The 23,202-nt window shown below is 27.9% G+C and overlaps 1 protein-coding gene across 1 annotated transcript in view; it reads left to right on the top strand.

The window, feature by feature from the left end:
* The first annotated feature begins 614 nt into the window (after window positions 1–614).
* LOC111631100 (ATP-binding cassette sub-family A member 3-like) overlaps window positions 615–23,202 on the top strand; it is a 50,577-nt gene continuing 27,989 nt past the window's right edge. The window contains exons 1-12 of the mRNA XM_023375295.1: window positions 615–814; window positions 3,041–3,225; window positions 4,789–4,917; window positions 7,495–7,624; window positions 7,809–7,960; window positions 9,331–9,460; window positions 10,892–11,046; window positions 14,134–14,283; window positions 14,936–15,146; window positions 15,220–15,466; window positions 18,637–18,716; window positions 18,790–19,678. Of these exons, the coding sequence (XP_023231063.1) occupies window positions 766–814; window positions 3,041–3,225; window positions 4,789–4,917; window positions 7,495–7,624; window positions 7,809–7,960; window positions 9,331–9,460; window positions 10,892–11,046; window positions 14,134–14,283; window positions 14,936–15,146; window positions 15,220–15,466; window positions 18,637–18,716; window positions 18,790–19,678 (2,507 nt within the window). The 5' untranslated portion in view covers window positions 615–765. The remainder of the gene's footprint in view (window positions 815–3,040; window positions 3,226–4,788; window positions 4,918–7,494; window positions 7,625–7,808; window positions 7,961–9,330; window positions 9,461–10,891; window positions 11,047–14,133; window positions 14,284–14,935; window positions 15,147–15,219; window positions 15,467–18,636; window positions 18,717–18,789; window positions 19,679–23,202) is intronic.

Raw genomic sequence — 23,202 nt, 5'->3', positions numbered from 1 at the left:
TTCGCGCAGAAAAAAAGTCGTCTGCTTTTGTTTACGAATTCTCGAGGCGAATCTTAAAATTCGATTAAAACCACTTAAGAAAACAGTGCCAAAGTAAGTCTTAAAACTCGCAAAACTACAATTAAGCGTCATATTTAATTAATTATTCAATTAAATCGATTAAATTTAGATTATTTTGCATGAAACGTATACACTGTAATTACAGTATATTATAATGAAGTTAAAAGTTTATTGAGATTTAATGCTATAAATTTGTTAAAATTTTGCAGGTGTTCATTCTGTAAAGGGAATTCATCATTTGGATACAATTTGAAAAAAGAAAATACAGTCGACCCCCTATAACACTGTTGATTATTCTGTTTTATATGAATTCCATGTTGTACGAGTCACTTAGATTTTACAAATATGTGAACCATTCACAGCCCGGCACACATATTTGTAAAATCTAAGTGACTCGTACAACATGGAATTCATATAAAACAGAATTATCAACAGTGTTACAGGGGGGTCGACTGTAAATTTAAAAAAATTAACAATACACACATTTATAAATAGTTAAAGCTTTTAAAGTTTATTGATATTTTTAAATCAATAATCATATATGTATGTTTGTTTTTTTTTTTAGCTTCTTATGCTGCTATAGTGACAGTTATCCTATGGATTGTTAGTTTTTTAGTACCTTACCTATTTGTAATTCCACGAAATCCGGATCCTTTTATTTCAGTACCTTTTAATACTAAACTTTTAATTTGTCTTTTACCAAATATGGCATTATTCTTTGTATGTAGTGCATTAGCACAGTTTGAAAGTATGAGTAAGTATTGCAAATTTTATTTATAATATGATTAAGAGTTTTTATTAGATATTTGTATTTCTTATAGTTAGAAACTGAAAAATGTTTGAGACAGTACCATCTAAAGTGCATACAAGTAAGTAGACTATTTTCAACACTACTTCTCAGATGTGGATTGGTGTGGGNATAATTACAATATATACTTGTAATATATTTTTCTTTAATAGCTTGACTAATATTTAGTTCAATCAACTTGTTAATGAATTCTTAAAAATTTTAACTTTTATCTTAATTAATTAATTTATATGAAATATCAGTATTTAAATTAGTTAAATGAGATCATGGTTTTTGCAGTCTCATTTATGCGATTTTTAAATAATGCGACCTTATAACTAAGAATAATTAAATAAATCTTATGATATGCTTACTAATTAAAACGAAGCGCTATACTTTCAAGCAGGACAATAACTTACAATTTCCCATTTTTGTTTCCTGTCAGAAGCTGTGTTTTTATTCCGATGAGAAAAAAATAGTAATAACTCATCTTTTTATATTAAATTATTTTACAGGAAAAACGTTTATAAATGGAAACTTACAATTTCCCATTTTTGTTTCCTGTCAGAAGCTGTGTTTTTATTCCGATGAGAAAAAAATAGTAATAACTCATCCATTTATATTAAATTATTTTACTGATTTAAGTATTTGTTTATTGTATTTTTTTAGTTTAAATTTTCATCTTAATTATTTAAGAAATGAAAAATCAGAATCATTTAATTAAGTGCAATTGAACTCAGTTATAACAAGCATTAGGGGGACTAGCAAGATTTCCTTATCATAACTGTTATTCATTACATTAATGAAAGGGAGTGATGTAACTAGGGGGAGAATGAATGGTTGCTTCAGGTGCAAACACATAGGGAGTACCTTATGGATATTTTGTGCAATTTTCCCTGTGCAATTCTTGGCATTTTGAAGTGCTGACTTAATGATAATTTGCAACAATTTTTTGTCATCCATGGAGAACATTTCTAGCATTGGCACTCTTGTATGAACTATTTATAAACAAGTTTAAAATACATTTACAGAACTTCACTGTTTCAGCTTATTACTTTTATTTATTTTTTCTTCTTTCAAACATTTGGCCACCCCTCTCATTTCACCACTTGAGGCAATTGTTTCATTGCCTCATCCATCAAACAAACCCTGGCATTTTGCATAGCCTTTGATTTGTTGTTTTATAGCTTTATCTAATCTTGGCTACCAAACATATTCTCTTATTATTGTCTTTGTCTGTCTGAATCCTTGGTAAACTCAATGGAAGAGATTTGATACCTGCTGTCTAAGAACAGTGGTTACTATCACCAGGTTTCTCATAATAGACGTCTCATAAAGGGTAATAGTATAGGAATTGTTGGTCATAAGTGAGACAATTTAGAAACATTGCATGGGAAAACAAAAACAATAAGTTGTCTGTTTCTTTAACAATAACAAAACACTTTATTTTACACTATTATAATGTTAATTATAAGAAGGTACAATTTGCAGAACTCATCGAGCACAATGAAAATAAGCCAGGCATGTTAGCATGTAAGCTGATAAGGTCACTGGTCCAATCTAGCTAAAAAACTCATGTATCAAAGTACTTCTGATTGTGTCATTATGTTTGGGTCAAATGGTGATGGCTATCACAACAGTTTTCTCAAATTTCTCTTGGTGATTTTAAACGAAGGAAGATCTGTTTGATGAGTTCATGAAAGCAAGTTAAAATCAGCAGATAACCCAAGTCATTGCGTAATATGCATCCACTTTCAAACTGATTTTTAATCACGGATAATTTGCACAAAATTATGGTATTTTATTATTATTATTGTATCTTTAAATTTAGGAATAGAAAATAATCACATTATTTGTATATTTTGTTAATAAATCAATCAATTATGCTGGTTATTAATATTATTAATTCAAAATTTTAGAATATTCACTCTATGTCATTTGTTTAAATTATTGGAAAGGTATATCTTTTGATATATGTTCTTCATACCTTTTTTAATCTATTACAGTTACTGAATTTAAAAAATATTATCAACATTTTTTATTTAAATCGAATGATAAATTATTTATTTTTGAAAATAATGATAAAATTTCTAATTTTATAAATCTGTATTTTAACATGTTATAATGATTTTAATTAAGAACAATTGAAGTATTATATTTCAAAATTCTCATTAATGAATGTTTTTGTTATAGAGGGTGGTACTTATTGGAAAGAAGTTTTGGAATCGCCAATACTTCATGGAGATGATTTTAGTATAGGACACATATTTGGAATGATTGTTGTCTCAATTCTTATTTATAGTGTATTAATTTGGTATTTGGATTCTGTTTGGCCATGGAAACCAGGTGTACCGAAACCATTTTATTTTTGTTTTATTGTAAGTATAAACATAAAATATTTTATTAATAAAATTAAAATGAATACAATAATTTATATGCATAGTTATACATTTGTTTGGCTTAATATACTAGTTATAAAATAAAAAGTTATTTTGTAAGGGATGTGCAGGTAAAATGGGATGAGGCTAAGATCATTAGACTCACCACGAGCCTTAACTCTATCTAGTTCTTGAGTTGTTATAAATTTTTAAGGCTAATAAAAAACACTTTTGTATTAAATGTAGGGATGCTGACATGTTATCAATGCCATGGGTGTATATATGATATATATGATGGATCTATATGTGAACTTTAACTTGGGCTTGGTCCTTCAATAATTTTTTATTTTATTTTTGTGAGAAATAGCTGTTAAAACCCTACTTTTAGGCAGAAGAATATGCAAAATATGTAGTATGAATTTTTATTCATGTTGACTTTTACAGTATATAACAATGACAGTTCATTGTTATAAACTTTCCATCTGTTCAGCTGTTACATTGATATCTTGTGTCTTTTATGCTTTTATAAATGGAAAATGAGCTTTCAGTGTTACATGAAGTGACTGGTACAAATTTAAACTAGCTGAATGCATTCCCAAACATATTCTGAAGTAACCTAACAAAAGTCAAGTGTCTTCAAGGTAGCTTGACTATCAAAATAATGCAGATTGTCTTATTTAAGAGGTCCTCTATGTAAAATAGTGCTAACACATCAAATAATAGCTAGGGAATTTGTCCAATGACAAAGAAGTCCATGCCTGATGTTACCCACAAATTCCAACACCCATGCCATTATCAGAATATGGATGATTATTCATTTACCAAACATAAACATGTTAAACATAAATTAAGATAACATTCTTTGGGCCCATCAAAAGGATGTTTTCGTCATGTTCCTCAGTAGAGCCAAATGTTTAATAGTATACTTGGTTTAGGAATGACACTTGAATCTATATAGGACCCTCCTTGCTTCAGACTGAATAAATAGATGCATAGGAATAAGACCCAATACAACCTCAAGAGCCCAGAACAGACATGGCCCCAGAAATGGCAAGGTATGCAGTATGCTGCAAACTTTTTAACGTTGGAAGTCCTTGTGAAACACTCTAGGCCACCAAACTAAGGAAGCATAGCCTATTTTGGGTCAAACAGCAATAGTAAAAATCCAAAAGAAGACACTTGGGTTGTAGATCTCAGGATATGCAAAGAGTAGTTTTGCATAACCAGAAGATATCTCTAGCCTTATCTGGCACCATCTCAGGATAAAATCCATAACAGGTTAGAGTCAAGTAATATTCCAAGGTACTTGATTGAAGAAGAAAAATGCACCCTTTACCACAGAGCAAATATATTAACAATATTACTGCAAAATTCAACTATTTAATTATATAAAACAAAAATTTTAGCAACTTTATTTAGTTAAATAAAATTTCAATGTAAATAGAATATCTAATACTATCTAATACTTCATTATTTTATATTAGATCTGTATGGATTTATTATTAAATAGAAATTTGAATAATTTTTTATTTATAGTTTTAATTGTATAATAATAATTTTTAGCCCTCTTATTGGTCAAACTGTTTTAAGAAAATTAACAAATATTCAGAAATAGAAAACATTTCATCACCTTACTTTGAAAGAGAACAACCAGGATCAAAACCTACTGTTATTATTTCTCATCTAACAAAGGTACAAAAACTATTTTATATAATTTATAATAAAAATTTTAACAAATATTCAATTTTCATTTTATTTTACATATTTATCATCAACTTTTATTTAGTATTTAAAAAGAAAAATGTATGAAGTGAAAATATTTAATTAATAAATAAATCAAGAAATTATTGGATGATAATTATAACTTAAAAATAAATACAATCATCAATAATATTTTAATTTAATTTATTAAATGCAATTAACTTTAACATAACTAAGCAATTTCTATTATAAATCTTTTTCATAGATTATTTTAATTGATAAGAAATTCATTTCTTGATACAGTACTTGTCAACGCACTTACATTTGTAAATTAATCTTCAGATAATAATTATTTTAATTTATTTTTAATAATAAACTTAATATAAAGTTAAATATTCACTATAAATTTATTTTAAATATATTAGATTGTAATATTTATGTGAATCTTAAATTTAATGACAAATGTTGATATAACAATTATACTTGTTTTGCAATTAGATCATTGTTAGAATTCAGCAATTGACATTACTAATAAATATAATGTCTATATGCATATATTATATTTCATCATAACATATTTTCTTTTGACAACTCCTTATGGAACTATTAAGTCACAGTGACCTCTTTCTACTCTCTCTTTTTTGCACTGATCTTCTATTAGACAAGTCATGTAATCTTTTTTGTAATATTTTGTTCTTTTCACACCTTCACCATCCCTGTTTAGTCTGCTACATAATGACAGGAATATTTTCATGACACTCAAATCCCTATATATTATCCCTTTCAAAATGGGCCACAACGTCAGTAACTTCATATATATAGTTGCCACAATGCATATGCTCAGAAGTAGACAGGTAGAAACAAGAATGGTATTGCTCACAGGAAATATGCCATCAAGATGGCTAGGTGAGCTTTGGAATTTAACTATGAACATCTACGGGCTGATGTGAAACTATTACATCAATGTGGGGAAAGAAATGTGTTGTTTAACTAAGAAACATTGCATATTTTAATCAACATAATCAACAATACCATTAATAGATTTACATTATATCTACCTGAGTTATGTGTCACTTTATAAACAAGTGCAATATAAAATTGAGTAATTAATTCAATTATAAGCCACCCAATGTTCTTAAATTTTTATTTAAACTCCAAAAGTATAGTTATATTTAATACCTATTGCACGTGTTTTTGGATTTTTAATTTACATGCGCATTACAACAGTTCAAAAGTTCATTTACTGATTTAAATTAGATGTGGTTATTCTGTGTTCTAAGTAGAATTTTTGTATGATAAAGACAATGATATATTATTGAAAGTATTTTTATTTCTTTATTCTGCTTATTAATAAATCATCATAATGCCAAAACTCAGTGTTTTCTTCCTTATAATTATATATTAGAATCAAATGTGCTAGAAAATCTTTAATATATAAATTAATGAAACTAAAAAATTTTCACTGATCTATATAAATTTACAAATACAGGGAAATTACAGAATTTCTTATAATGCAGAATGATATATTTCATCTAAGAGAAACAAAAAAAGTTTATTAAAAAATACTAATCCAAACTCTCGCCATAATTAATTGGGCTATTGTTCTACTGTAAATAATAATTAGAAACTAAGTAATTTCGTACTAGAGATCAACTTTAGGTGCTGTCTGTTATCTAAATTAATAATTATAATATATTTATAAATAATAATAATAAAAAATAAATAAATATATATATATACACCATGCTGGGTAAAGCAATAGCCAGCTGAGTGCCGTAGTGGAGGAGTACATAAACTACAGGCATAGGAGTTGCCCCCAGCAGCAGCATAAGTAACTGTAAATGGTTATATCTAAATTTAAATATGCTTGGAAGTGAAGACTTGCTCAGCGTCCAGATGGCATAACTGGCAAGTGCACCGCATGGTAAGCTGAGGTTGCAGGTTCAAATCTCACTTTGGGTTAGTTCTTTTCTTCCAGAATGTTCTATATTATTTAATAAATTATTATAATTATTAATTTAGATGAGAGATGGTACCTAACGTCTACCTTTAGTACCAACTTATTTAGTTTCTAATTATTTATAGCATAATAATAGCTCGATTAATTACAGCAAGAGTTTGGATTACTAAAAATTTATGACAAGTAAAAATATTCAAAAATATATGAGCATAATTATTTTAAAAAATATATGAAAAACTGAAACAAACAAACTTTATTTTGAATTGTAATTTATAAATTTTATTTTTTTAATGAAATCTTGTTATTAAATTTACATTTTAATATAAAATTTTTTCCTTGTTTTGGAGATTACTTTATATATAATATAATTGGTATTGCAAAGATTTTTCATTTGTGAATATGAAAGGAAGGAAAGAAAATTCTTTGCGTATAAATGTATACAATTATTTATTTATAATTATCTCAGTTTTTATAATATTATATAGTTGTATAATAACAGAATGATTTAAAAATTTGTGTAATAGTTATTTGTAATCTGATTTCATTGTAGGTATTGAATTTATTTTAATGTTTACGATTATTTAAAATAGTCCATTTTTTTATTATAGAAATTTAGAACTGGACGGAAATTCAAGACAGCAGTTAAAGATATATCACTAAATTTACATTGTGATCAAATAACAATACTTTTAGGTCCCAATGGAGCTGGTAAAACCACAATTATGAATATTTTGACAGGTAAATAGCTTCAAAAAATTTTGTTCTGTTTCAGTTTTTTTGATTTTATAAATACTTTGNTTAAATATTAAATTATGTAAATATGGTAAATTTCTGTACTATCTAAATAGAATGAAATCGTTTTTATATGTTGAATTAAATAAAAATAGAATTTTTATGAAATGCTATAAAACTTTAATTTTAGGGATATTTAAACCTACCTCTGGAACAGTCTTAATTAATGGGAAAAGTATTGTAACAGAAACATCAGAAGCTCGAAAAAATCTTGGACTTTGTCCTCAGTTTAATATATTTTGCAGCTCTCTCAATGTAGAAGAAAATTTGAAATTTTTTGCAGGTGTAAGTATTAAAAACTATTTAAATAATTTTTTAACAACATACTTCTGTATAAAGAATGATAATCTGATTCATTATGATATATGTTGTTTAATATTGTTATAACTTATCACAATATAACTTATTAAAGCATTATTTCAATATTAATTAATCTACATTGGCCAATTTAAATGATATGACTTCAGTTTATAATAATTTTCAAAAAAAAATTGTTTTTTATTTTTGTGGTAGAAAGTTTTGATCCTGAGTAGCCATAATAAAAACTTATATTTTTATTACAAAAATTTTAATAAATAATTGGTGCAACCCTTGAGGAGGATGGTTTGAGTCTACTGTGGCTGTACACCATAATTTATATGTGCTAACATTAATTTTTCTTTTTCCTTATTTTTTTTTGTTTCCTTCTACCATCTTTAAGCTGTCTTCTTTGTCTACTCCAATTCTGGTGTAAGGCTCTTTTTTGTCCAATAAGAAGCAGTCTGACTGGTTTCATGGTCAGCTTAAAAAGGAGTGAAGGAACCTTTTTGGATGAGAGCTGAAGAGAGAAGATGATTAGTCCAGTATAACAGAAATGTGATGATTGTACAGTGAGAGATCTTTTCGGTCTGAGAAGACTGAATCCTAGGTAGGATATTTTGGATATTTGGAGGTTCTTTTTCAAGAAGACAATGTCTCTATTAAGGTTTTTGATAGAAGAAAAAATTCTGGAACACATGCTCCCATCTTTGTTTGAAAAGGACTTGATCCAACAAAAAGTTGGGTACTTCTTTGTTATCTTTCTGTCCCTAACTCTCACTCACTATTGGTCAAAATCCTCTTGCATATAAGACTTAAGATTAGTATTAATAATTAGTTTTAATTATTTAGTCCACTTCTTTTGTCCTTGCAGTAGATTAAGCCTTTGGTTTTATTTAAAATATTCTGTATGCATTTTTAAGTGTTTTTGTTTAATTTTATTATATCTCACTTGAGTTTGTCAGGAGTTCAGTCCTCAGCTAACATCACGGGTTGTGTGTTAGTTACTTGTTAGGATTCCATAGTCATTCTGTATAAAATTTTACTTGTACAGATTTTATTGTTATAACCCATTACTTAAAATCTTACATCTCACACCACAAGGAATTGAAACTGGACTCCACAACATTGTGGAGTCCATTTCAACATGATGTACAGGGGCAAAACACTATTAAGATTGAGAGAATATATTTTAAATTAAATAAATTAAAACATAATTAAAAATTGCAGACTAACATTGTAATGATGTTATTGTTATTTGAATTTATTTAAAATGAAATAAATAAATTATTTAAATAAATTTAAATAAGACAGTTTTTTTGTGTACTTTAACAAATTCAAAGTAACATTTTCAGGGTCATAGGAGGGGGAAAAGTAGTCTGGCCCAAAAACAGAATGATTTTCATGATTATGGACAAGATGCAAGCAAGTACATAGGCAGGAATTTTTGCTTTGAATTTCAATATTTTGTGAAGGAAGAGACTGGTATATGAAGATCATCCAGGAAATATTAAAACTCTTACGGCAAAAATTCATCATGCAATCAATAACTTACAAGAATACGTTGTGTCACTTTATTCAAGACATATTTTAAAGATATGAAGACTGTTTTTGCATGAATGAGAGTTACTGGTGTGATGTCATTTTGAAAACATAAGTAGTAAAATATGTTATTTGATAATAAATATTGAAAAGTTAATAAAATGGGTTAGTATATTTATACTAACCCATTTTCCTCACAGACCAGGTATCTTATTCATACTACATATTAACTAAATACTAGTTCACAAGAGTGCAGATAATTGGTAGACAGTTATTTGATGGCATAGTCATCATGAATTTCCAACCCACCTTCTCATATAGGCAAATCCTATATTGGTTTATATAAAAATGACACAGGAAGTAGTTTACCAAAACTATGGAATGTGAAAAGAATTGAAAAAATTGTGATATTTGTTTATGAACTGTGATTGTATCTTATCATATGTATTTAATAATAATTGTACCATATTGTCACAGAATGACCGGCATGCTGCTTAAAAACAGGGGAGACCAGCATGATGGAAACTCTGGAGTTATTGTCATGCTGGTTAAACTGCAACAAAAATATAAAATTAATCAAATCTAACAAAATTAGTTAATTAAACATTAAAGAAAACATCCTTCTGAGTATGATAAAATAATAACATTGTAATTTGACTGACTTAAAATCAAGAAGAGAGTTTTCATTTACAAGACAATAAAAGAATTAACAACTTATTGACATTATTATTATCCTCTTAAATTTCATACAAAGCCAATGTTAGTCAATGTAAGTTAAGATAAATTACAGGGAATTTCTTAAATTTAATATATTTATTTTTGTATTTTTGAATCAAATAACAATAATATAAACGTTAAAAAAGCATTTTCATAATTCCAAGATTATTTTATGTTATAGAAAGAAAACAAATTGAAGAAATTAAACATATAATTGCAGTTTTTGATGTAATGCTGACAGTTTCACAGTTTTAGAATAAAAACTTGTTTGTTTTCACGTAATGTAATCACTCATTTTTTTTAATGCACCTTCTAGAGAGGGATGTATTACCTCACTTAAAACCAGCTTGCCAGCTTTTACCATACAGAAATATCTGATTTCATGGTCTCCCCGGATAGATCAGCATGTTGGTCATTCTGTGAAAATATGGTATTTTATTGCATTTTCAGTCATTAACTACTTAATATTACAATAAAATTTATTCACATAATTATGTGCTAATAAGATTACATTATACATTAATTTAAATATTAAATTATGTAAATATGGTAAATTTTTATGTTGTTCAAATAGAATGAAATGTGTTTGTATATACAGTATAAAATTAAATAAAAATTGAATATTATTTATAAAATGCTATAAAACTTTAATTTTAGGGATATTTAAACCTACCTCTGGAACAGTCTTAATTAATGGGAAAAGTATTGTAACAGAAACATCAGAAGCTCGAAAAAATCTTGGACTTTGTCCTCAGTTTAATATATTTTGCAGCTCTCTCAATGTAGAAGAAAATTTGAAATTTTTTGCAGGTGTAAGTATTAAAAACTATTTAAATAATTTTTTAACAACATACTTCTGTATAAAGAATGATAATCTGATTCATTATGATATATGTTGTTTAATATTGTTATAACTTATCACAATATAACTTATTAAAGCATTATTTCAATATTAATTAATCTACATTGGCCAATTTAAATGATATGACTTCAGTTTATAATAATTTTCAAAAAAAAATTGTTTTTTATTTTTGTGGTAGAAAGTTTTGATCCTGAGTAGCCATAATAAAAACTTATATTTTTATTACAAAAATTTTAATAAATAATTGGTGCAACCCTTGAGGAGGATGGTTTGAGTCTACTGTGGCTGTACACCATAATTTATATGTGCTAACATTAATTTTTCTTTTTCCTTATTTTTTTTTGTTTCCTTCTACCATCTTTAAGCTGTCTTCTTTGTCTACTCCAATTCTGGTGTAAGGCTCTTTTTTGTCCAATAAGAAGCAGTCTGACTGGTTTCATGGTCAGCTTAAAAAGGAGTGAAGGAACCTTTTTGGATGAGAGCTGAAGAGAGAAGATGATTAGTCCAGTATAACAGAAATGTGATGATTGTACAGTGAGAGATCTTTTCGGTCTGAGAAGACTGAATCCTAGGTAGGATATTTTGGATATTTGGAGGTTCTTTTTCAAGAAGACAATGTCTCTATTAAGGTTTTTGATAGAAGAAAAAATTCTGGAACACATGCTCCCATCTTTGTTTGAAAAGGACTTGATCCAACAAAAAGTTGGGTACTTCTTTGTTATCTTTCTGTCCCTAACTCTCACTCACTATTGGTCAAAATCCTCTTGCATATAAGACTTAAGATTAGTATTAATAATTAGTTTTAATTATTTAGTCCACTTCTTTTGTCCTTGCAGTAGATTAAGCCTTTGGTTTTATTTAAAATATTCTGTATGCATTTTTAAGTGTTTTTGTTTAATTTTATTATATCTCACTTGAGTTTGTCAGGAGTTCAGTCCTCAGCTAACATCACGGGTTGTGTGTTAGTTACTTGTTAGGATTCCATAGTCATTCTGTATAAAATTTTACTTGTACAGATTTTATTGTTATAACCCATTACTTAAAATCTTACATCTCACACCACAAGGAATTGAAACTGGACTCCACAACATTGTGGAGTCCATTTCAACCTCTTGTGTATTCAGAAATTTGGATTTTTTCCCATATATTTAAAATAGTTTATAGTTAGAAAAAGTCATTTTAATTTTATTCAAATAGAAGTAGAATAAAAAAAATTATTAAACAGCCTCCGATAAAAGGTCAACTCCTCTGTAAGACTGTTATTTTCCTGCAATGTGAACAAGGACAAAGAAGACTCTTCAATATATAGTCTAATATTTGTTAATTTTTAAAAGTTATCAATTTTGTGTTAAAACAGATGAATTTTATAATAAATATTACTATCAAAAGAGTCAGTTGTCACAATAAAGATATCAACTAATAAAAATGGCAATATCTTATTATATATATTAAAGTAACATAAGTAACATGATGAAAATGTTTTCATACTTTGGTAGGCATATTCTCATTCAAGTTGTTTTAGAAAGTTAAGTGATATGCAATGATAATATATTCAAATAAATTCATAGCATGAATACAATTTTTAATAAATTAATTTTTTTTAACTTCATTACATAAATTCTTGCAATAAGCAATTGATGAAATTTTATACTGTTGCAGTAATTCAAATTTAAAAAAAAATTATGTTCTATTGGAATGAAATCTTTGAAAATCCAAGTATTCCTGAGCCTTGATAATCCATATTCAGTACATAGTTACATTGTAAAATTATTAATTTTGTTTGTTTATAATCCATTTTCTGTTTCTGTGTTACTTCTGTGTACTTGAGGTCACACTTTAATATTTCCAAACTGTCTTCAAAAGAAATAAAAATGGAAGCTCTATCAAGAGATAATAGGCTAATTCACCTTATTGTCCATGTGAATAAAGGATTCCTGGTATGTGAGCTTGCAAACTCAGATGAACACAGAACAACAAACAGTTGTCTAACCTAGTCATATATAAGATATGTGACCACTCCAAATACATGAACAAAGTTATTACAACATGCAAGTACAGAATTAATTTAAATCATGATAATTTATTTAAAAAGTTTTAGTGAGATGAATCTCAAGATACACAATTTAGGCAGGGAAATGAAAAAATGCACCCCATGTATGCTGTAAGCATGTCACTAATAACTAAAATAATGGTTCATTGGCTGTAGCACACAGCTTGAGAATCACTACATTAGTTTAATACTTACATTTTATTGATATATGCAACTCATCAGAATTCTCAGTAGAACAGGAGCCTGGTCTTCGTAACTGGTATCATAACTATTGTGTACTAATTTTGTTTTTTTATATTTATTCTATTAAAGACATTTATTATGAACTGTGACTATTCCATATCTGTTTTGGGCTTGTGTGCTATCAGGAACTGACCCATATGGAAGCACAACCATATAAATTTACAGGGGATAATTACTAGAAATTTTTTCATCTTTCTTGTATAATAATGCCATTTAAAGTATGAATTTAATAAAATATAAAGAAGATGAATACAAGAGAATTAAAGACAAGATACACATATACACATCTTTGATGATTTAGGGTGAAAATGATGGTTGCAAAAGAATGTCTGTGGTTCACAAAGGATTTTTCACATTTTCTAAATATGATTTTACTGATTTAACAAAAGAAATGATGGCCCATTCAATAATGTATAAAAAAGCATAAACCACATCAGAGTTATCAGTGAAAATAATTCAGCTTTGTAATTGATACTATTGCAACACTATTTCTAAACTATTATTGTAAAGATTGCATTTATTTTTTTAATTTTGTATTTTCAAAATGTAACAAAAATGTAAATGTAAACTATACCAGTTTAATTCAAATAATAGACATGGCTATTTTATACTTCATATTCTTTTTGAGGTGACTGAGGGCAGTTATTATTTACTTTACCCCATATTCATTTGATGTTCTTTATTAATAAAATACTGTATTTAAATATATATATATATTATTTTGTTTTGCATTTTATTTGTTAGCTTAGGAATACAACAGATGTAAAATCAAATATAAATGAAATATTAGATCTTCTTCAGTTGCAAGAAGTGAGAAATGTTACAATAGAAAATCTGTCGGATGGAATGAAGCGTAAATTATCTATTGCTATTGCAGTTGTTGGAGGTTCAAAGGTATTTGCTTTTTTATTTATCATAAAATTATTAAAATCTACTCTTTAATATTTGTAATGTATAATTTCTAACTTTAAAATGTTCTATTATACGTAAGGCTTGTAAGGAAAGCTGGATTTAAAGGAAAATGCTTTAAAATTTTTTAAATAAATGCTTTTAATGCTTAAATTCAATTAAAAAACATGAATAAAATATAACAGTTTTACTTCTTATTAAAAGACAATCTCACAGAAATATCTAAATTTTCTTTTGTCAAACAGCTTTATATTATGCTGTTTTTAAATATAATTATTTCTCCTTACATCAATTTGCTATTAGAAATTTTTTCATTTTATAATAAATTATTTAATTACTTTTGTAAATATTTGAAAATTATAAATGTTTCATAATATTTATAAATATTTAGTTATTAGTATTAGACGAACCAACTTCTGGAATGGATCCACAGTCTAGACGGGTAATTTGGGAGACAATTTTGAAGTTGCGTAAAGGACGTACCATACTTTTAACCACTCATCATATGGAAGAAGCCGATGCACTTGGTGATCGCATAGCAATTATGACAGAAGGATCTGTTAAATGTTTTGGATCCTCTGTATTTTTAAAAAAAAAATTTGGTATTATAAATTTAAATTTATTTTCAATAATTTAGTTATTAGTATTAGACGAACCAACTTCTGGAATGGATCCACAGTCTAGACGTGTAGTTTGGGATGCACTTTTGAAGTTGCGTAAAGGACGTACCATACTTTTAACTACTCATCATATGGAAGAAGCCGATGCACTTGGTGATCGCATAGCAATTATGACAGAAGGATCTGTTAAATGTTTTGGATCCTCTGTATTTTTAAAGAAAAAATTTGGTATTATAAATTTAAATTTATTTTCAATAATTTATATCTTATTAGATTTATAAAAAAATTTTTATTTAATTAGGAACTGGCTATCATCTTCATGTTACAAAATCTGATATTTGTCAGATTGATGAGATTACTAAAAGAATTAAAATTCATATACCAGAGGCAAATATGGTCAGCAATTTTGATCAGGAATTGATTTATTCTCTCTCTTTCTCGTCGGAAAATTTTCCCGAGTTATTCAAGTCTTTGGAAAATTCATATTCTGAATTAGGAATTACATCATGTGGGATTACTGTAACAACTATGGAAGATATATTTCTTAAGTAATAAGATTTTAGTATTATATTTTAAAATTTTTTTCAAATTAATTACAATAAAATATTTTATAGAGAAACATAAGCTGTAATAGTATAAAAATTTTTTATGTAGAAATACAATTTTTTTGAAAATATATTTTATTTTTAAAATTATTTTCAGAATAAAAAAAATATAATAAATCATTCATATGAAATTTCTAGAAATGATAGGTTATTTATTATTTTAATCATTAAGTTTGTTTGTATACTTTAAATTTATATACTGGAATAATAAACAGCAATACCTGAAGGAAAGAAATCATGTAAACAATATATATCAGTATACAATATAATTTTTAGATATTGTATGATGAGATAATATCTTAAAATTGATTATCATATATCATTCTTTAATTTAAAAGTAATATGAAAATTAAAACAATAAAATAATGTACACTGATAAACCTTAAATAAATTCCTTATTTAAGGTTCATTAGTGTACAAAGATAACAGCTGATTGCTGGTTAATATGTAAAAAATCAACTGACTCAATAACCTGGAAACCAGCAAAATTTCATTTACTATTCAAGCAAACATTTTCATCCACTTTCAATTGGACATCTGCACCTAACACACTTAGTTTTTTAATGTCCAGTTTAGTTTTCATGGTAATAGAATGACGCTTGCATTTATCTCTACCGCTAGATTCACTGTTACATTTTGGACACATTTTTGAAGTGCTAGTCATCAAAGTTTATAAAAATTGCAAACAATAGTGAAAATGAATGTCATCATTCCAATGTTACTAACTTTGATGTCACCTTGTGATGGCAATGGAACCTCAGAATTCACGCAAAAATGAAAAATGATGATATGCAATAGAAATAAGACCACATTGATTATTTGTTATTGGCTAAAGACTTATCCCATGACTGGCAAGAGAACTTCAGAATATGCATGAAAATTTAAGGTTTAGACATATGGTCGAATTGTTTGTAAATCTGAAATTTTGTAAGTAGGGGAGTTCCTGTAGTAAATTTTTGAAATATTGAAAACTTTTTTAATCTTCTGAAACCGTGTTTTCTTAATTTCTTTGATTCACTAAAACTAGGTGTGTTACCATGTCGCCAAGTGTTGAAATGGTAACACACCTTGTGTTAGTGAATCAAAAAAATATTGAAAACTATAAAATATGGCAGATATGTTTTGTGAAAAAATGTTTTCAGCTGTCTTAAACAGTCATTATCAGATTTAATATTGTACACTGATGGAGATACAAAGAGATGCAACTATTTTTACTTAGTCATTGGTCTTACTCATGTTTAGTCCATTTACTATCAGCTTACATCTGGATAACATAAACGTTTATTTTTGTTCTAACATATGCCTTGCATCTCTTTGTATCTCCACCTACACACAATCTTGAACCCAACAATGAGTATTTAAGAAAGTTTAAAACATCAATTCAACAAAAACATCTGCTGAGTTTAAAGGTTTTCGTGTTTTATGTTGTATCTAGCTCATTTGAAGTGATTATTAATGTATAAATTGTTTGTACAGTATTTGTTTAAAGTGTTGTCTATAAAATATTATATTTTGGTGAAAGAAGAAAGTAAGTTTGGTTTAATGACTATTTAACTTATTTTGTGCCAGAATTTATCATATTATAATACATTTACATATGACTAGCTTGGCATTATTACAGAGGCAAATCCAAGGGGACTATAAGGGATTAAGCCCCCCACTGACTGAAAAAAAAAATTTTAATTTATTTGTTCAAACTTCAAAATGTTTCTAAAAACATTTGTTGTGATGGCAAATATGGTATATCAGACCATCTTCAATACAATTGTCAAGCATATGTTTAATAAAAGGTCCTTACTAATTATTCCTTTTTTGATTTTTGAGTTAGACCCTTTGGGTTCTTATTGCATAATTATCATTTAACATAACTACAAGAACTTAAAGCAAATTTCTATTTGTTACTTATTAGTTAAGTATTTGACAAAACTATCACATAACTCCATTAAAGAACATTTAGTGGTAAGTTATGCTAAATACAGTGGTACCTCAGGATACGAAATTAATCCGTTCCGAAACTGAGATCGTATCATGAAAATGTCGTAAGGTGGATCATCTTTTCCCATACGACTACATGTAAAACCAAATAATTCGTTCCAACGCGAAAAACATATTCAAATTAAAGCCAAGTAATACATTTAAAAAAATAACTGTAGTAAGAAAAACAAATGAAAAATGCGAACTAATGTAACGTCATATGGTGAGTTTTTGTTTGTATTGTGGAGCAAAAATATGTTCGAATTTCATGTCGTATCCTGAAAATTTCGTATGCTGGGGCATTCGTAACCTGAGGTACCACTGTATTATATTATTTATTCTTAACATGTTACAATAGTTACCTATTAATACTACATAAAATATTATCAATTTTGACAATAAATTTTTTCACACATATTTGTGTAAATTTAAGAATTTAATTAATTTTTCCAGTGAACAGGACTAATTAAAAACTGTTACTGAAAATTTCCTATATTTGTAATGGGAAAAAAATTAGTAATCAATAGGATGACTAACATGCCAAATTAATATATAATAACAAAAACAAAGACACTGAGTTCAGCGTTACATGCATTTTTTATCGCTAGTACTTTCAACGAACTTATTGTCGTCGTCCTCAGGCGAATACAGATATTTACCAAAAAAAAATTTTTTTGGTAAATATCTGTATTCGCCTGAGGACGACGACAATAAGTTCGTTGAAAGTACTAGCGATAAAAAATGCATGTAACGCTGAACTCAGTGTCTTTGTTTTTGTTATTATAGAAAAAAATTAAAATGACAACTTTCAAAATTAAGTCATTAAATAATCATTAATAATGAACAAACTACAATTTAAAAAAAAAATAAAATGCAAATTCTGCATTATTAATGCAAACATGCTTATTACTAAAATAAAATTCAAATGTTTCTCTGATTTGAGCATTTTTTAGATATTCAGATAACAAAGAATTAGAAATTCATTATGAGTTTAAACTTTTTTTTGCAAATATCACATTTTTAGAATACTTTCTGGTGTATTTTTTTCATAAAATTTGTTTAAAAATTATTTTTTATCTCGAATTTTATACACAAATTAATAATTGTCATATTAAAATTTAGTTTTGTTAATTAAATAGTGTTCAAAAGCTAGAAGATAATGCTCTGAATACATTCAGTTGCTATGAAAATGAATACACATCTGAATATCAAGATGAAAGTATGTTCTTTTTTTATTATTACAATATATTTGTATTATTTTTTAAATAATAATATATTTTGTTTATTTTTAGACATAAATCTGATGTGTTCTTCCAAATTATCCGGAATGAAATTAATATTGCAACAATTAAAAAGTCTTTTGATTAAAAGATTTCATTATACAAGACATAATTATTTTCTTTTGCTATTTCAAATGCTTTTGCCATTTTGTTTAATTATTGCTCTAGTTTTGATAAATAATGAGTTTCTTACTAAAGTTTCAGAAAATGCAATTGTCTTAGATTTGAAAACTCTTTTTGGTGATGTAGATGCATTTTATACTAAGGATTCAGAAAATGCAATAATGGATGTATTATCAAACAGTTATGAAAAAAGACTTAAAAGTGAAACTGCAAATATTATGCAAGCAAAAAATACTACAGAATATCTTTTCCAAAGAGCAGAAGATCTTGAACATTACATGAAAAAAGATCTTGTAGGTGCAAGTTTTTCAGGAAACGATTCAGAAATTACTATTACTTCTTGGTTTAATGGAATAAATTATCATTTGGAACCAATTTCATTTAATTTATTAACGTCATCTCTTTTGAGATTTGTTACAGAGGATGATAAATCAAATATAGAAATTATAAATCATCCATTTAATTTTCAAACAGATTTAGAAACGTATATAAAAAATGATTTTAAATCTAAATTGAGTTCCCAATTTTTAGTTAGTTTGGCATTGACATTTTTATCATCAGCTTTTGTGATATTTCCTCATCATGAACGAGTTTCAAAAGCTAAATTGTTGCAAAAGATATGTGGTATCAATGGCTTTATTTATTGGATGATGAATTTTGTTTGGGATATGACTGTTTTTATAGTTTCCAGTTTTTTATTATTGTTGCCATTGATTATTTGCAGCAGTCTACAATCGATTATAGATGTAAATAGTGAAGCAATTGGTATGTATATAAAGCTTTTAATATACATATTAGGCACTATATTATACACTAATAATTTATTTTAAGTATTTGATCATACTTATTTATAAAATATTGTAACCCTGTACACTAATTTTAAATGAATAATTTAGGTTATATATGTTGAAACTAGTATTTCAAATACAATAGTGGAGACTTATCACGCTGCTACTGGTAGATTAAAATGACACTTCTATCATCAGGATGAAACTTTATTACTGGTAATAAAATTGCATTCTGTTACCAGTAGCAGTATGACAAGTCTCTGTTATCTCTACTATTGTATTTGAGATATTAGTTTCAACAATTTTCAAGACAAGAAACTCTTTTATGACATGAGATTATATATGATTTTTACTGAATTACATCTTTAACAATGATTTTTACTGAATTTACTGCATCTTTAACAATGGGTAAAGTTTAAAGAATGCTGTTTCAATCAGATTAATGGAACATCTTCAGGCATGTACAGTTAAAAGTGGAATTGGAAGTGAAGTGGATTTCATTATGAATTGTCCATGACTGAAGATGACCCCATTAACCAGGTAAAAAACATTAGCATATTTTTAAACTTCACTCACTGCTAAAATTGTATCAATTAATTTAAGTAACTACAGTAACTAGTACAGGGGCGCCGCTAGCTGTTTGAACGCCCGTGTGCAATACCGATTATGCCGCCCCCTGTTTAACTACGATTACCTATGCTGAGCTTGCCAGAAAGGCTCTTTGCCGCCCCCTGGACGTGCCGCCCGCGTGCGGTGCACGCCTTGCACGCCCGCTTACGGCGGCCCTGAACTAGTACATCCTTACATATGTATAACAACATAAACATTAATCCGATTCTATTAGATATGCCAAACAAACTGCCAGATTATTTATTGGGCTGTAACATTAATTTAAATAAATACTGCTATTCCTGTCCCTCTTATTACAATGATGCAGATGCATTATAGTTGGCTTGGAGGCCATTGTACAATCCTGTTAGGAAAGGGAAGGAAATAAAACAGGAGGGACAGGAATAGCAGTATATATAAATTAAAATTTGGATGGCTAGTTTTACAAATGCTCAAAATAGTTATTTCTTTAATTAAGAAGGTACATTATATTAATCTGATTATTGTGTATATTGAATTTTTCTGTTATGTGTATAATAGTTTCTTAAGTTATATTTATATTTTCAATAATTTTTATTTTTATTTTGGATTTTACTAGCCATCTGCTGTTAAGAATTTTAAATTTAGATCTGTAATTTTGAATTGGAACACTTCTACATTTGAACTTCAGTTATAATGAATGTTCTAATACAGCAATGGCAAACCGTTTTGAATTCACATGCCATACAGTAAGCATAATTATCTTGAAAATGTTTATGGATGACAAAACTGTAGATTTCAAACAATGATTTTAATTAAAAAAATCAAATGAATATGTGTGAGGCGTGCCAACTGTTTGCGACTGTCAAGACAGTCAAGGGGTTGCAACAATTGTGTGTGTGCAAGAAATACTCAGAGACAGGCTTACCATACTTTACCATTTAATTAATTATTAAAGGTTTTCTTACAAAAATTTTTTATTCTTTGTTGCTACAATTCTTGAGGCAAGAGAGTCCAAACAGAGAGAGTCCATACATTCTGTAGGATGTTTTCTCTCGGTCCGTCTCGGAAGGTTGGTGAGATTGATGTCCCAGCTTCAAAAGGATAATCCTTGAGAAAATGATGAATCTCGAAGAATCAAAATAACTCCTGGAGAGCGAACATAACTCCAAGATAGATGGAAAATTAACAGCAAATTTGCATGGAAGAACCAAATTGTTGGAGCAAAAGTACAAAGAACTTTGCATCCTTGAAAGGCACATTTTTATTCATTTTTCTCTTGATTCCTCTTTTGATTGGATTGAAACCTTTCAGAGGGGTGCAAGAGAGGTCAACTTTGCGACTAAATCTGATTTCCTTCTACTAAATTTCTCTCAACTTTGACATTCTCCTCACAATTCATCTTTTGTTTTCCATTTTGCAAAAAAAAAAAACTTTCTTTGTTTAAACTAGACTTTTTCTTGCTTTGTTCATTTTTGAAAGGTGAGAGCTTAACTAACTTGCTGGATTTTCATCATTCAAACCTTAAAGTTCTGTGAAAATGTACAGTGCGGACAGGAAAACACAGATACGTTTTACTAATTAAACAAGTTTAATTTCGTGCTAACATTAATATATATACAGAATAAGTTCGGATTCCCGCTGTTTACCTACAAACGTTCCAAAATCCCGAGCGATCAGATATGCCAATAGACCGGTAGTTACTTTTCCGATAACTACTTCCCGACAAATCTATTTGCATGCATTAACTTAAACTAAAAGATAGGAAAGGTAGAAGGGGAAGTAAGAAGAACTAAAGGACAGAGGGTACCCAATTTTTCTGTTGGTTCTCCACCGTTCCTTGTCTTGTCTTCTTTCTGCAGCTGTTCTCCTTTTAGAACAATTTGGGTCCGTTTTGGGGTTTCCTTTTCTATAGTCAACAATCGGATTTTTCTTCCAATCCGATTCTTATGGCCTCCTTCTTCAGCGCTTCCCGACTTTCCGTTTCGGAGTCTGCTGCCGCTCGTCCTTCTCTCTCGGAGTCCGGCCCAAGAATGTCTAAAAACCTTTTGTTTTTCCATCTCTTCCTGCCCCGTTTTCTCCTTTTGTTTTAAGGTTACCCCCTGATGGGTTAGGGGTGAGGCGAGTTCTCGGAAGTCCGAGACAAAAGAACAAAGAAATCGGAAGGAAGGAAAATTCTAGAATTTTCCTTTCTTCCGATTTTTTTGTTCCTTTGATTAAACTAAAACAATACGGACTAATAATAATAATAACAATATTAATAAAAGAAAACAGGCGTGTAGCCACACTTTTAACAAAACTTTGACTATTATGTTTACCATTGTTACTCCCGGCTGTTAGATGTTGGAAGACCAATCAAATAAATTGCTTTATTATGTCACAAAAATGACTGAGAATGTGAATGTAAGAAAGTATTGAAACTTCACTGGAGAAGGAAAAGGTGTTCTTATTAAATTAATTTGGAAATATCCAACCATCAAAAAAAAAAAAAAAAAAAGGAAAAGTAGTTAAATATAATTCATAAAACAGAAGCAGATTGCATTTTATATTTTATCAAACAAAAAATTTAACAACTAGAAACAACACATTATTGTCATAATTTTGTTTTTATTCATATCTTGCACTCGTAAAAATAAAAAGTTAATTCATATTGGTACTAGACTTGCTCTAATTATAAAAATCACAATTTATTCAGTGAGGATTCAAGTCATTTTCATTGTTGATATGTTATAAATATAAATCCTGTTTTGTTCTTTTCTATACTTGGTTTGGATGTTCATTTTCTTTGCTAATTTATTTATTGTTCAATTAATTTACCATCTGCATGCAATTACCTCTAGCAAAAAGCAACATGAATACCTTTCACATTTCCACCTCTATTGTACAATAAAAGTTATAAACAGTAAAATTAACATTACTTTTAAAA

The sequence above is a fragment of the Centruroides sculpturatus genome, unplaced genomic scaffold (genome assembly GCF_000671375.1).
Source record: "Centruroides sculpturatus isolate CEXI.00-Female unplaced genomic scaffold, Cexi_2.0 scaffold664, whole genome shotgun sequence".
NCBI lineage: Eukaryota > Metazoa > Arthropoda > Arachnida > Scorpiones > Buthidae > Centruroides > Centruroides sculpturatus.
The sequence above is the reverse complement of the archived record's forward strand: the minus strand, read 5'-3'. Positions and strand labels throughout refer to the sequence as shown.